Source organism: Schistocerca americana, chromosome 4 (genome assembly GCF_021461395.2).
Source record: "Schistocerca americana isolate TAMUIC-IGC-003095 chromosome 4, iqSchAmer2.1, whole genome shotgun sequence".
Taxonomy (NCBI): domain Eukaryota; kingdom Metazoa; phylum Arthropoda; class Insecta; order Orthoptera; family Acrididae; genus Schistocerca; species Schistocerca americana.
Genome location: NC_060122.1, coordinates 795,150,010 through 795,162,831, shown reverse-complemented (window position 1 = coordinate 795,162,831; position 12,822 = coordinate 795,150,010). Strand labels below are relative to the sequence as shown.

The 12,822-nt window shown below is 44.6% G+C and overlaps 1 protein-coding gene across 4 annotated transcripts in view; it reads left to right on the top strand.

Moving 5' to 3' along the window:
• Positions 1 to 12,822, top strand: part of LOC124612304 (kinesin-like protein Klp10A) — a 343,355-nt gene that overhangs the window by 203,143 nt on the left and 127,390 nt on the right. For all 4 annotated transcript variants that reach the window (XM_047140416.1, XM_047140418.1, XM_047140417.1 and 1 more), the window contains exon 3: positions 8,781 to 8,870. In XM_047140416.1, coding sequence (XP_046996372.1) covers positions 8,781 to 8,870 — 90 coding nt within the window. The remainder of the gene's footprint in view (positions 1 to 8,780; positions 8,871 to 12,822) is intronic.

Below are 12,822 nucleotides of genomic sequence, written 5' to 3'. Positions count from 1 at the left end.
TTCCCAAGTCTTGGCAAAGATCAAACATCTTTTCGGGTACCAGGCCCCAACAGCTGTCCCCGGTGTTACCATAAATGGCGAGTTATGTACCGACGCAAATGCGATTGCCGAGCACTTTGCTCGAGCCTCTGCTTTGGAGAATTACCCCCCAGCCTTTCGCACTCTTAAACGGCGGTTGGAAGGGAACGTCCTCTCTTTCACTGCACGCTGCAGTGAATCCTATAACACCCCATTTACAGAGTGGGAGCTCCTCAGTGCCCTTGCGCATTGCCCCGACACAGCTCCTGGGCCTGATCGCATCCACAGCCAGATGATTCAACATCTCTCATCTGACTACAAGCAACATCTTCTCGTCATCTTCAACGGGCTCTGGTGCGATGGCGCGTTTCCATCGCAATGGCGGGAGAGCACCATCATTCTGGTTCTCAAACCCGGTAAGAACCCGCTATCGGCCCATCAGCCTCACAAACGTTGTTTGTAAACTGCTGGAACGTGTGGTATGTCGGCGGTTGGATTGGGTCCTGGAGTCACGTGGCTTGCTGGCTCCTGGCTCCATGACAGGGCGGCTTCCGCCAGGGTCGCTGATAATCTTGTGTCCATAGAGTCTGCCATCCGAATAGCCTTTTTCAGATGGCAGCACCTGATTTATCTTTTTTTAACTTACGTAAAGCATACGACACGACTTAGCAACATCATATCCTTGCCACATTGTATGAGTGGGGTCTCCGGGAACCACTCCTGATTTTATCCAAAACTTCCTGTCGATCCATACTTTCGGTGTCCAAGTTGGTGACTCCCATAGTTCCATCCATATCCAGGAGAATAGTCCCGTAGGGCTCTGTATTGAGTGCCTATCTTTAGTGTCCATTAACGGTCTAGCAGCGGCTGTTGGGCCCTCCGTCTCACCTTCTCTGTATGCAGACGACTTCTGCATTCCGTACCTGCTGCTCCAGTACTGTTGTTGCTGAGCGGCGCCTCCAGGGAGCCATCCACAAGGCGCAGTCATGGGCTATAGCCCACAGCTTCCAGTTTTCATCCGCAGAGTTGTGTGTCATGCACTTCTTTCGGCGTCGTACCGTTCATCCGCGCTTCACCTTAATGACGATCCCCTCACTGCAGTGGATGCATATCGATTCCTAGGACTGGTTTGCGACGCTCGATTGACTTGGCTCCCTCATCTTCGTCAGCTTAAGCAGAAGTGCTGGCAGCACCTCAATGCCCTCCGTTGCCTGAGCAACACCAATTGGGGTGCAGATGGCTTTACGCTGCTACAGCTCTATAGGGCCCTTGCCCAATCCCGAATTCACTATGGGAGTGTGGTTTATAGTTCGGCAGCGCCTTCAGCATTGCATTTACTCGACCCTGTGCACAACTGTGGGGTTTGATTAGCGACAGGAGCTTTTAGGACGAGTCCGTTGACCAGCGTACTGATGTAGGCTGGTGTCCCTCCATTGCAGATCAGACGTGCGCAACTGCTCGCCATTTACGCAGCACACATTCATAGTTCCCCTGAGCATCCGAATTACCGTCTCCTTTTCCCGCCCGCGGCTGTCTATCTCCCTCATCAGCGGCCCAGATCGGTCCTAACGATTGCGGTCGCGTGCGGCCCCTTCTCTCTGAGCTGGACTCCTTCCCTTTACCACCTCTCCTTGCAGTCCGTTCACGTACGCCTTCATGGCTCGGCCGCAGCTTTGTCTGGACTTTTTGCATGGCCCTAAGGACTCCGTTAACCCCGCAGCTCTCTGCTGTCACTTCCTCTCGATTCTTGACGCGTTCCGGGGCTCTGAGGTGGTTTACACCGACGGCTCAATGGCTGATGATCACATAGGCTTCGCCTATGTTAATGGAGGACGTATTGAGCAGCACTCCTTCCCAGTTGGCTGTAGTGTTTTCATTGCAGAGCTGGCGGCCATATCTCGTGCTCTTGAGTACATCCGCTCATGCCCTGAAGAGTCATTTCTCCTGTGTACTGACTCATTAAGCAGCCTACAAGCTATCGACCAGTGCTACATTCGCAACCCTCTGGTAGCTTCCATTCACGAGTCCATCTATGTCCTGGAACAGTCCCGCCGTTCCGTGGTGTTGGTGTGGACCCCAGGACACATTGGAACTTGCTGACGGGCTGGCCAAACAGGCGACACGGATACCGATTCTGGAGAGAGGCATCTCCGAAGCTAACGTGCGTTCTGTCTTACATCACAGGGTTTTCCGGCTTTGGGAGACGGAATGGCATAACAACACTCACAACAAACTGCGTGTCATTAAGGAGACTATGAGTGGGTGGAAGTCTTCCACGCAGGCCTCTCGCAGGGAATCAGTTGTCCTCTGCCGGGGCCGCATTGGCCATACATGGCTAACGCGTTGGTTACCTACTCCGTCATGAGGGCCCACCTCAGTGTCGCTGTGGCTCCCAAATGACAGTCGTCCACCTCCTGCTGAACTTCCCACTTTTAGATGCTCTGCGGCGAACTTTTAACTTTCCCACCACCCTGCCTTCGGTGTTTGGCGACAATGCCTCCACAGCAGTTTAGTTTTACATTTTATCTGTGAGATTTGGTTTTATACTTCTATGTAGGTTTTAGTGCATGTCCTTTGTCCCTCTATCCTCCACTCTAGTGCTTTTAGGGTGAAGGTTTTAATGTGTTGCAGAGTGGCTGGCTTTCTCTTTTTCTTCTCATGGTTGGCCAGTCACTGTAATCTGCTTTCATGTTTTACTCTCTCCTGTTTCTAGCGTCTCTCTGTGTTTTTTTGTCCTCTTTTGTTCCTTTTAGTGTTCGTTGCCTTCCCTTCGTTCTTATGCCTTTTCCCCTCTTTCCGTTTTGTGTTATATGTTTCATCCGTTTTATACTCACACTTGTGGCATTGTTTTATTAGGAACAAGGGACCATGGTTTGGTCCCTTCTCCAGCCTGTAAACCAACCTACCTCCCACTCCCCCCTCTTTTAAACAAACCAAACAAGCAACTAACTTTATTGCCTTTCACTCGGCAACATGCGTCGTTCTCCAGGAATCTCATAGTACTGATGCTCACTCACTGAAGTTTTGTTGGTTCTGTGCTTTTTCAGAACCGAGTTGGCCCTGTCAGGGCTTCCATTGGCATCTGTACATTGACCTGTATAGATTTTTTAGTACATGGATCCCACTTCATACCACCCATTGGAAGCCGTTACCATTCAGGTCCAGTTGGACACTGGGGTCACAGTTTGGAATCTATCTCCCTCCTGGCAACCCACCTACGCGTATTACCCTAAATGCCCTCCTTCAGAAACTTCTCGACCCTCTCTCCTCCTTGGGAATTTTGATGCCCATAACCCTTTGGGGGAGGTGGGGGCAGTGTTTTTTCATCTAGTCGGTGGCTCCTCTGTGACAAATTTCTTGCGGAACAAGACCTGTGCTACCTTAATGATTGCTCCCCTACCCATTTTAGTGCTGCATATAGAAATTTCTCTGCCATTGATCTTTCAATCTCTTTCCCTACACTTTTTTATTTCTTACGCTGGTCGCCACACAATGACCTCTGTGATAGTGACAATTTCCTGTTGATTCTGTCGTTCCCCTTCCACCTCCTGATGACCCAGTTTTCCCTCATACTGATTTCTCTGTAGACGTCCCACGTTGTGTTTCCACCCTTTTTTTATATTATTTTTTAAGTTTTGCCGGTGAAGTCGCCCGTGATCGGTTCAACAATATAATCTGCACTACCATTCCCGCACTTGGCTGGCCCTATTCGCCATCGGCCAGTTCGTGGTGGAGCACGGTCTTTGCCACTGTTATCGGTGATCGTTGTCGCATCTTGCAACGTTGTAAGTGGCACCCCCTCCTCCACCGATCTTATTATCTTTACATGTCTTTGTGGCAAAGCCTGTTACTTAATCAAACAGAGGAAACGTGTGTTGGGAGTGCTTTTATTGCTCTCTAGGTTCTTCTGCCCCTTCGTCGCGTTTATGGGCTACACTCTGTACCCTGAAGGTTGTCAGCGGCTGTCTTTTATTCCTGGCCTTGCCCTTCCTGGTGGGATGTGTACAGATCCATCAGTTCTTCCATACACCTTGCGAACCATTTTGTGACAGTATCAGCGTCAGCCACCTATCCAGCCCCCTTCCTCTCCGGAAACAGCGTGCTGAAGCTTCCCGTCTTAAGTTTTACCCCTTATCAGGTGGAATCCTACAGTGAACATTTTACTGAACGGGAGCTACTTCTGGCCCTCTCTTCTTCCCATGATTCAGCTCTTGACCCAGATTCCGTCCATAAACAGTTGCTTAAATACCTCAGTCCTCCATGATGCCTATATCTCCTCCAGGTGTTTAGTCATATTTGGCTCCAAAGCGTTTTCTCTTCTCACTGAAGAGACAGTATTTTGCTTCCTGTCCTTCAGCCTGGCAAGGATCCGTTGTTGCTTGGGTGAAAAGCCACTGAGCCTGACCAAGTCCCCTGCAGGTTACTAGAACAGGTGGTGGCTCATCAGCTAAATTGGGTCCTTGAATCGTAGGAACTTCCATCTCGTTACCAGTGCAGCATTCGGTAGGGACAGTTGCTGATAATCATCTGCTTCGATTAGAAACACCATTTCGGCCGGCCGTTTCTCAGCGCCACTATCTTCTCGCAGTTTTCTTCAATCATCTTGCGCGTTATGCTCCATGAGTTAAGTTTTCAGGGCCACCTCCGAACTTTTATTCGTCAGTTCCTGTCCCACCTGTTGTTCAGAATCTGGGTTCACTGTTTTCAGCTCTCTGTGGGTCCAGGAGAATGGCACTACTCAGGGCTCCATATTAAGTGTCCTTTTCCCTCATCGCTATTAATGGACTTGGGGCCCCTGCTGGACCGTTGGTCACCCTTGCTATGTATGTTGAATGTTTGAATATTTGGGCGCGCTCCACTAGGTGGCCTCTGCAGAACGACAGCTCCAGGGTGGCATCCGGCACACTTCCACGTGGGCACTCTCGCTTTGTTTTCAAATCTGTTCTCTTAAGTTGAGGGTAGTGCATTTCTGTCGCTGTACTGCAGTCGATCGTGATCTGGAGCTCTACATCAATGACCAGCATCTGACCATGGTCCCCCAGTTTTACCGTTTGGGCTCTGCCTCACTTTTCTCTGCCGTTACTTCCACCTTCCCTCCTTGTCTTTTCCCCATGTTCTCTCTTGGTGTGTCCCCCCCCCCTCCCTCCTCCACCCTTGTTAGTGAGCCATGGATTCGGATGAATCTCTTGTTGCATTGTTTTTTCCGAATACTCTTGTGGGAATTTCAGGGAGCCACTGTGTGTGTGGGTGTGTGGGTTTTTTTAACACTGACGGCTCGAATGTGGGATACGCTTTCACATAGTTTGTTGGCACAGAACACAGTCTCTTGCGTGCCACATGTGGGGTGTTTACTGTGGAATTGATCGTCATCCATCAGGGCCTCTGCTTCATTAAACAGTCCTCAATCACCCAAGTTTTGTTGTGTATGGACTAGATGTGTGGCCTTCAGGCTACAGCTCGGAGTTTTTACCACCATCCCATGGTCTCTGCCATCTACGACTTTCTTGCTGATCTTATTTATGCTGCTTGTTCAGTTGATTTCCATTGTGTTCGTGGCCATGTAGGTATCCCATGTAATGAACTTATTGATCGTCTGGTTGGTGTCCAGCGACCTCCTCACTGTTCTCTGTGAATTTGCAGCTTTGCATCAAATCTCTTTCTGCCCAATTGTGGGCTGGCTATTGGGTGGCTTCCCCACTCTAATAAACAATGCACCATGAAGGGCTCCCACCATCAGGCTTTCTTCCCTCTGCCTCTCCTGGCAAAAATACACACTCCTCTGCCATCTTCGTATTGGCATTACTAGGATGACGCATGGTTTTTTTACTCTGCAACGAGCTGCCCCCCTACTCCTCAGCATAGTCGCAGGGCCCCTGATCCATATTATGTAGGACTGTCCCCGCCTTTTGGCCCTTCACACTAAATATGATCTCCCAACTTCCTCGTCTCGGGTGTTCGCGGACGACCCTTGCAGTGTTAAATCTGTCCTCAGTTTTCTTCGCGAAAATGGTTTGTACTCTCAGGTGTAAATCCTTAAATTTTCCTTTCGAATTTTAGTCCTTCTGTTAGCGTATAGTTTGGTTATGGAGGCTTTGCTTGACCTTGCTTTCACGCCAACCAGGTTCTCCCCACCTTTTCCCTATGTTTTGTGTGATGTGTTGTACTGTTTTGTTTCCCCTTTTGTTGTGTCTTCTTCCCCTGGTGCTGTCTCCATTATATCATGGGACGCGCTGGTTGCGGTGCTGGTGTCCGACTGCACGTAGCATTTCTGGGGCACCGCTGCTCACCTCGTTTCACCAACCCATTGCCTGTTCTTTCCTCATCCTGTTGACCTGACGTCCCTATCTCATCTTTGTTTGCATGTTATCCCTTCCCGTTAACTGGACTGGACAGTTGTTTCTCCCTTGATTTCTGGCCCCCTACATTATGAGACAGAGTCCCCGTTGTTTGGTCCCCTCCCTCGAATCAGCCAACCAACCAATCGGATAGCCAGAGAAGCATTATCTTTTAACCAAAGAAGGCACAACCAAGTAATGTAGTAAACTGACAATTACTCTTACAAGTCACTTTTGTTAATTGCTGACTAGAATAATATACAGAAGAATAGAAAGAACTGAAGGCTTACCGGAGAGAGATTAGTTATTTTTCCAGAACGAAGGTATAATCCAAGAAAGTCTTATATTGCTCTTGGTAACTGAAAGTGGGTTGTAGGAAAAATCGGAACACCTACCTAGCATCTGTGGACCTAGAGAAGGTTTTACATAGTGTGGTGTGAAATAAGATGTTCACAACCCTTAAAAGTTCGGGATTAAAGAACAGACACCGACGAATAATATATGATATCTACAAAACCTGCGTGGTAGTAGTAAAAGTAGAGGGTCAAGAAAGAGTGGTTCTTGTTACGAAGGGTGTAAGGCAGGTTTGCTACTTATCCCCACTGACTTTCAAATTGTACATCGGAGGTGTAAAACAAGATGTGTAAGAAAATTTTATAGCAAGAATGAAAGTACGCAACCGTCTGCATCCCACTTCGTCCCGGTATCAGTGCACGTGCGTGGCACACAGCCCACGGCTTCACTAGGGAGGGGTAAGTAGTGTTTTGAACCGATTACGGGGCGATCTGAGGTTTTCTCGGCTTGATTAATGGTGCATCATTAGTCATGCACGAATATCAGGCCAGTCTCATTGTCATCTAGGGTAAATTGAGGTGTGTACAATATTGGAACAGGGTCCTCCAGCCTATTGTACTTCCATAGAGGGACATTTCAGCGGTGAGCTAAACTTTGAAGACAATATTTCACAAACGTAGTGCGCACCCCCCACTCCCTGCTTCCTATAGGAGCAGTTATCAGCCTTTGGAATAGCCTACATCTGGCGTCATGAACATGACTGTGACTTCTTAGGGTCAGTTGAAACTTTGAGTGCATCGCTTCAAGAATCTACCTCTCACATTGGATGACCAACGTGGCAACTACCCTCTGGGCAGTATTCACACATACGAATAAGATTACAATGTATATAAACGACCTTGGTAATACTTTGCAGGCAGTCTTTTTCGCATGGAATGAACCAGTTTTTTGTTGTGTCTGAATTAATATTTGTGCCATTCTTGTTATAAACATTTTCAGAGTAGTCTTACGAAGTATTCCAAATTCTTCGTCGTTTTTTCAAGCGTACTCCAAAATCTTCATTTAGATAAAGGTCTACGCTGAAAACTTCAGAACATGAGTAGTATGGTACTACCACCACAGACAAAAAATTTCCACTGTATGCTTATGGTCATTGTCTTGTTGAAAGTAGTAATCCGTGCCTAAACCCAAGGTATCAACACCTTTCTGCAGATTTTCCTTCAGCATAATTAAATACCGATATCTGTCCATGTTACAAAAACTTTCATCTGTGGATCGTACTGTGTCCTAGAAACTTGGGTTCTTGCTTACATGCTCTCGAGCACATTAAAGTTTCAATTTTTTGTTTTTATTGCAAATATATGGTACCCCAGGTTCACAACATTAAAATATAGCGAAAGGCCCTTGGTGTGATTTCCTTCCCGAACTGATCATTAACATGTGCAGACGCAGCAGATGCTATCAAATTGTTTAGGATCTTTCTTAGCATTGTTATTAACATACTTCATTCTCTTTCCATCAGCTCTGTGATAACCTCTTCTTTCACTATTAAAGAGAGTACTTCTTTCTGTAGGTCGCCATGTTATGGAATGCACAGTTGCCCGACTTCTTCCAATAATATCGGCTATTTCTGAAAATGGTCTTCCCTTTTCTGTTCGAAGAGAACTATCTGCCTTTCCTTTACTTGTTTTCTTCCCTTTGCGGCCCATTTTGCTGTTGGACGGCATTCACCGCATATTATCAGAACCAACATGCTTCAGTTGCAGCTTTCCATTGAATGCGTTCATTGCTACAAACGGTTCATCAGTCGTTTCTGTGTGAAGCCAGTTAGTACAGAATTTTTATTTACTTTTTGCAGAAGGCTTATGCAGTTAGTAGTTTTATTCGTATGCATTAGGAAGGAATCTCCATACTGTTAGTTTACCAAATAACATGTTGCCGGCGATCTTTAGTTCTAATAAATAAAGTCATTCTACGTGAACAACGATGTATGAATATTGTTTTCCGTGGCTGGATTTCCAAAGGAAGTAAAGATATCGAATATTGTTATACAGAGAAATAATTATTTCCAGAGTTAATTCTGTAACATTTTATCAGAGAATGTCTTAAATTTATTTCCGCTTTTGTTTTCAGATTGAGATTGATGCTATCCTCTCCCTCAACCCTGGACTTACAAACAAGGGCAGAGATGACACTACCTTCATCCCTCACAAACTGCAACGAGTGAGTATTCTCTGATTTCCTGTTACATCTAACAGCAGCGCATTTAAATATCAACGGTACGTAAGTGCTCAAGCTGGTGAATTAAATATTCGGAGCTTGCTCCGATTTAAACGGCTCCGCACGCCATCGGCGGGGCATGTTTCAGTTAGCTTTTCCACCGAAGAAGGTAAAATAAAGAAATGCTCATCTATTGCGTACAAGTGGTGTAAGTGATGTGTCTTGACTTCGGCTACGTCGCGAATCGATAACTATTGTCCCATTTACAGGCGAGCGTTCGTGTTTGTTGTCGAGTTCATCAACCCTGCAAGGTAAAGCAGAAAGCATCTGGACGGTAACTGTTTTCGATGTTTGCTTTCTGTGTAGTATAAACACGACAGCTTTTTAAAAACGGGTTTCTGTGTCCATGTGTTCTCCAGAAGTGGCAAGTCTATTGTGTAGAAGAAACTGCTTCAACGAACATGAAGTATACCCGAAATCGTTTTTAGCCACTTCTGTGTGCTCAGTACTGCATAACAATAAAGAAATTCTTCGTAGCACATAATATGTAATATCCGATTCATTGTGTTTTTAAGATTGCTTTAGGTGATAGGCGTTACATTGTATGTTTGGCTATGTGGTATCCTAAAGAGCAGGACCTCATTTTGAGCGCAAAATAATGAAACAGTTACGAAAAACTTTTCTTGATGTTTGCAATGACAGAAAAAAGTGGTCAAATTTTTCTAAATAAATATCGAAATAGCATCTCCACCGTTCTACATATACATCTAGTGAGCTTTGTTCTAGAATGTTGAAGCAGGTGTGATTAAAAGAGTGTCATATTATGAGACAGTAGATTTTATGAACTCTGTAGTTAAGTCATTAATGAAACACCTCGGCTTTATAAAGGGGAGAACCGGCGATAAGGTGTATCGTGGTCGTAATAAGGAATTTATAACGAAGTCACAATAAAGTAGACATCGGATTTAAAGATATAGGGTACTGTAGACTCCTCGTCCAATCTGTTGAGAAACGAAGATTATGGCCACAGCGCCATTCATCAGTAACTACTTTTAAAAAAGTGAAGGTTGGACACTTTATTTACACATCGTCAATAAAGTCTTCCTGAATATTGTTATGCATAAGTTTGTCAAGAAATGCGTCTCAAAACTGATGATTGTGTAAAGATCTCTTGGCACGTTGTCGACAGTACACTTCGTGCATCTCTTTTTTCGCTTTTGTCAAGCACTCTACAACAGTTTAACGTGTGATGCGGTGTTGTATACACTTTATTGTTATTGCAGTGACGTTAACAATTACTTGCTAACTGTCACACAAAAGAAATTGTCATAGAATCTGTAGCAGCTCGCATGGCACCACAAATTAACTGGTTTTTTACATACGTCCAATGCCGAAATCTGCAAAATGTGTCAGCAAGGTAGAAAATGGCTGCATAATTCATCTGAGATAAGTCTCTGATATCTTATACTTCATAACCTTATTTTAATATTGTAGGTGTTGAAACCAGATAATGTATTTCAGAGAGAAGACATGCCACGAGATTTTGTAGAAACCTCTACACTTGGAAGATGACGCGACGTGTAGTGTCAGTATTTAAGCATGATGTGTCATGGTTTACCGTGCGCTAAGTTCCATTTGATAGGTAACGTGTGTGCAAAGATTTTTGAGACCAATCATCGCCTTCGGCGTGGTTCATACCACCGTTTGGTGACAGTTAAATCTTATATTCACAGCTATTGTGTGATGTGATTCCACAAATTGACTTTTCGTCCTTCCATAATGTTGGTATTTGAAGATGTGGGAGGAACATCATTCTGATTTTGTTGTGAAGTATGTTTACAGAGTACAGAGTTGGAAATTTTGAAAGATACACATTGGGTCGTTGGAGGCTTAGAGATATCTCTCAACTTCATATACGTTGTTTCAGTATATGTCAGGGGTGGATGGTGAAGAATGCTGACGGCTGTCACTTAATTTGGTTGTATTATACTAGTTTCCTAAAACGAAGTTGGGGTAATTGTTCGCGGAGTGTTATTGCACTGCATTTTGAAACACGTGGTAGCGTTAAGAGACCTACTTATGCGGAACATTTTTCTAGAATTGTGTGGCGTAATAATTAAGAATATTATTAATTTGGGAAATATTTTAGTCTTGGGGTCTCCTTGTGATCTCATAGTAGTAAATGTGTGTGTGTGTGTGTGTGTGTGTGTGTGTGTGTGTGTGTGTGTGTGTGTGTGTGTTGCACCAATTTGTTCTGTACAATAGCTGAGACAAACTGCACGTCGATTCCTGTATCAGTATATTCGTAATATGCACGAAATGCCTATGTTTTTGTCCCTCCGCTCGAAGGGATGTACCCCTAACACGTTACCTTACAGTTGCATGATAGCATTTGCGTAACAGTCTAACGTTCCACGTACGGGAATTGTGACTTTAAACCAGTTTCCTATCTGCACATTAGCACAGAACGTTTCGACAGCATTCTTTGTCGTGCTCTTAATTCACTTAAGGTGGTAATTCATTACTTAATCCCATCAAATACGTGTAGTGAGTGTTTTTTTCTGTTATATTGAAAGTACTTTGTTCAGAAATTACAACTACTGGAGTGTTGTGACAAGTTGCATCTAGAACAGTGGCAGCATAGAGCGATTAATTTCTTCGCAGATCTGGCGAAATGTGAGAGAATGCAGAAACTTTGTAAATGTCAGTAAACAAAATTTGAAGTGTAGCATAGAGACAGAAGAGTAAAAAGCGTGTAATGTGTTTTGCTGAGGTCCATGTTTATCATGTCAAATTCGAAAAATGTGCTTACAACCGCTTTAAAAGAAAACAATGTCGTCAGTATAAAACGTAGTAACAGAATTCATTTAGGAGAGCAAATTCTTGCAATGAAGAAGACAATGAGAGTGGCGAAGTCTCTCTCTTCACTACGCGTTTTATTCTTGAGCGCTGACCGTAATGGAATTTGCATTCCAGTTCCAGCGCCAAAGAATCAGTTTTAAAACTAGCTAAATATCGAACCCTCTGAACGCCTGTCAGGAAAATGGTACAGAACTGCGAAGATATTGAACTAGTCGGTGGAAAAGAAGCGTTTCAGTATAATATCAATATATCTATTAGAATTGATACATAATCATTCAAAATGGTCGCTTAGGAGACTGTCACGTCAAGATCAAGCGAGCCATTACTATACAGGGTGATTCAAAAAGAATACCACAACTTTAAAAATGTGTATTTAATGAAAGAAACATAATATAACCTTCTGTTATACATCATTACAAAGAGTATTTAAAAAGGTTTTTTTTTTCACTCAAAAACAAGTTCAGAGATGTTCAATATGGCCCCCTCCAGACACTCGGGCAATATCAACCCGATACTCCAACTCGTTCCACACTCTCTGTAGCATATCAGGCGTAACAGTTTGGATAGCTGCTGTTACTTCTCGTTTCAAATCATCAATGGTGGCTGGGAGAGGTGGCCGAAACACCATATCCTTAACATACCCCCATAAGAAAAAATCGCTGGGGGTAAGATCAGGGCTTCTTGGAGGCCAGTGATGAAGTGCTCTGTCACGAGCTGCCTGGCGGCCGATCCATCGCCTCGGGTAGTTGACGTTCAGGCAGTTACGGACAGATAAGTGCCAATGTGGTGGCGTTCCATCCTGCTGAAATATGAATTGTTGTGCTTCTTGTTCGAGCTGAGGGAACAGACAATTCTCTAACATCTCCAGATACTGTAGTCCAGTTACAGTAGCACCTTCGAAGAAAAAGGGACCAAAAACTTTATTGGCTGAAATGGCACAGAAAACGTTCACCTTAGGCGAGTCACGTTCATACTAAATGAAACTTTATAGCTCCCTTAATTCGCCGACACATAGTGCTTAGCTCTGCCTTTTGTCGTTAACAGAGTTTTAAATTCCTAAAGTTGTGGTATTCTTTTTGAATCACCCTGTATA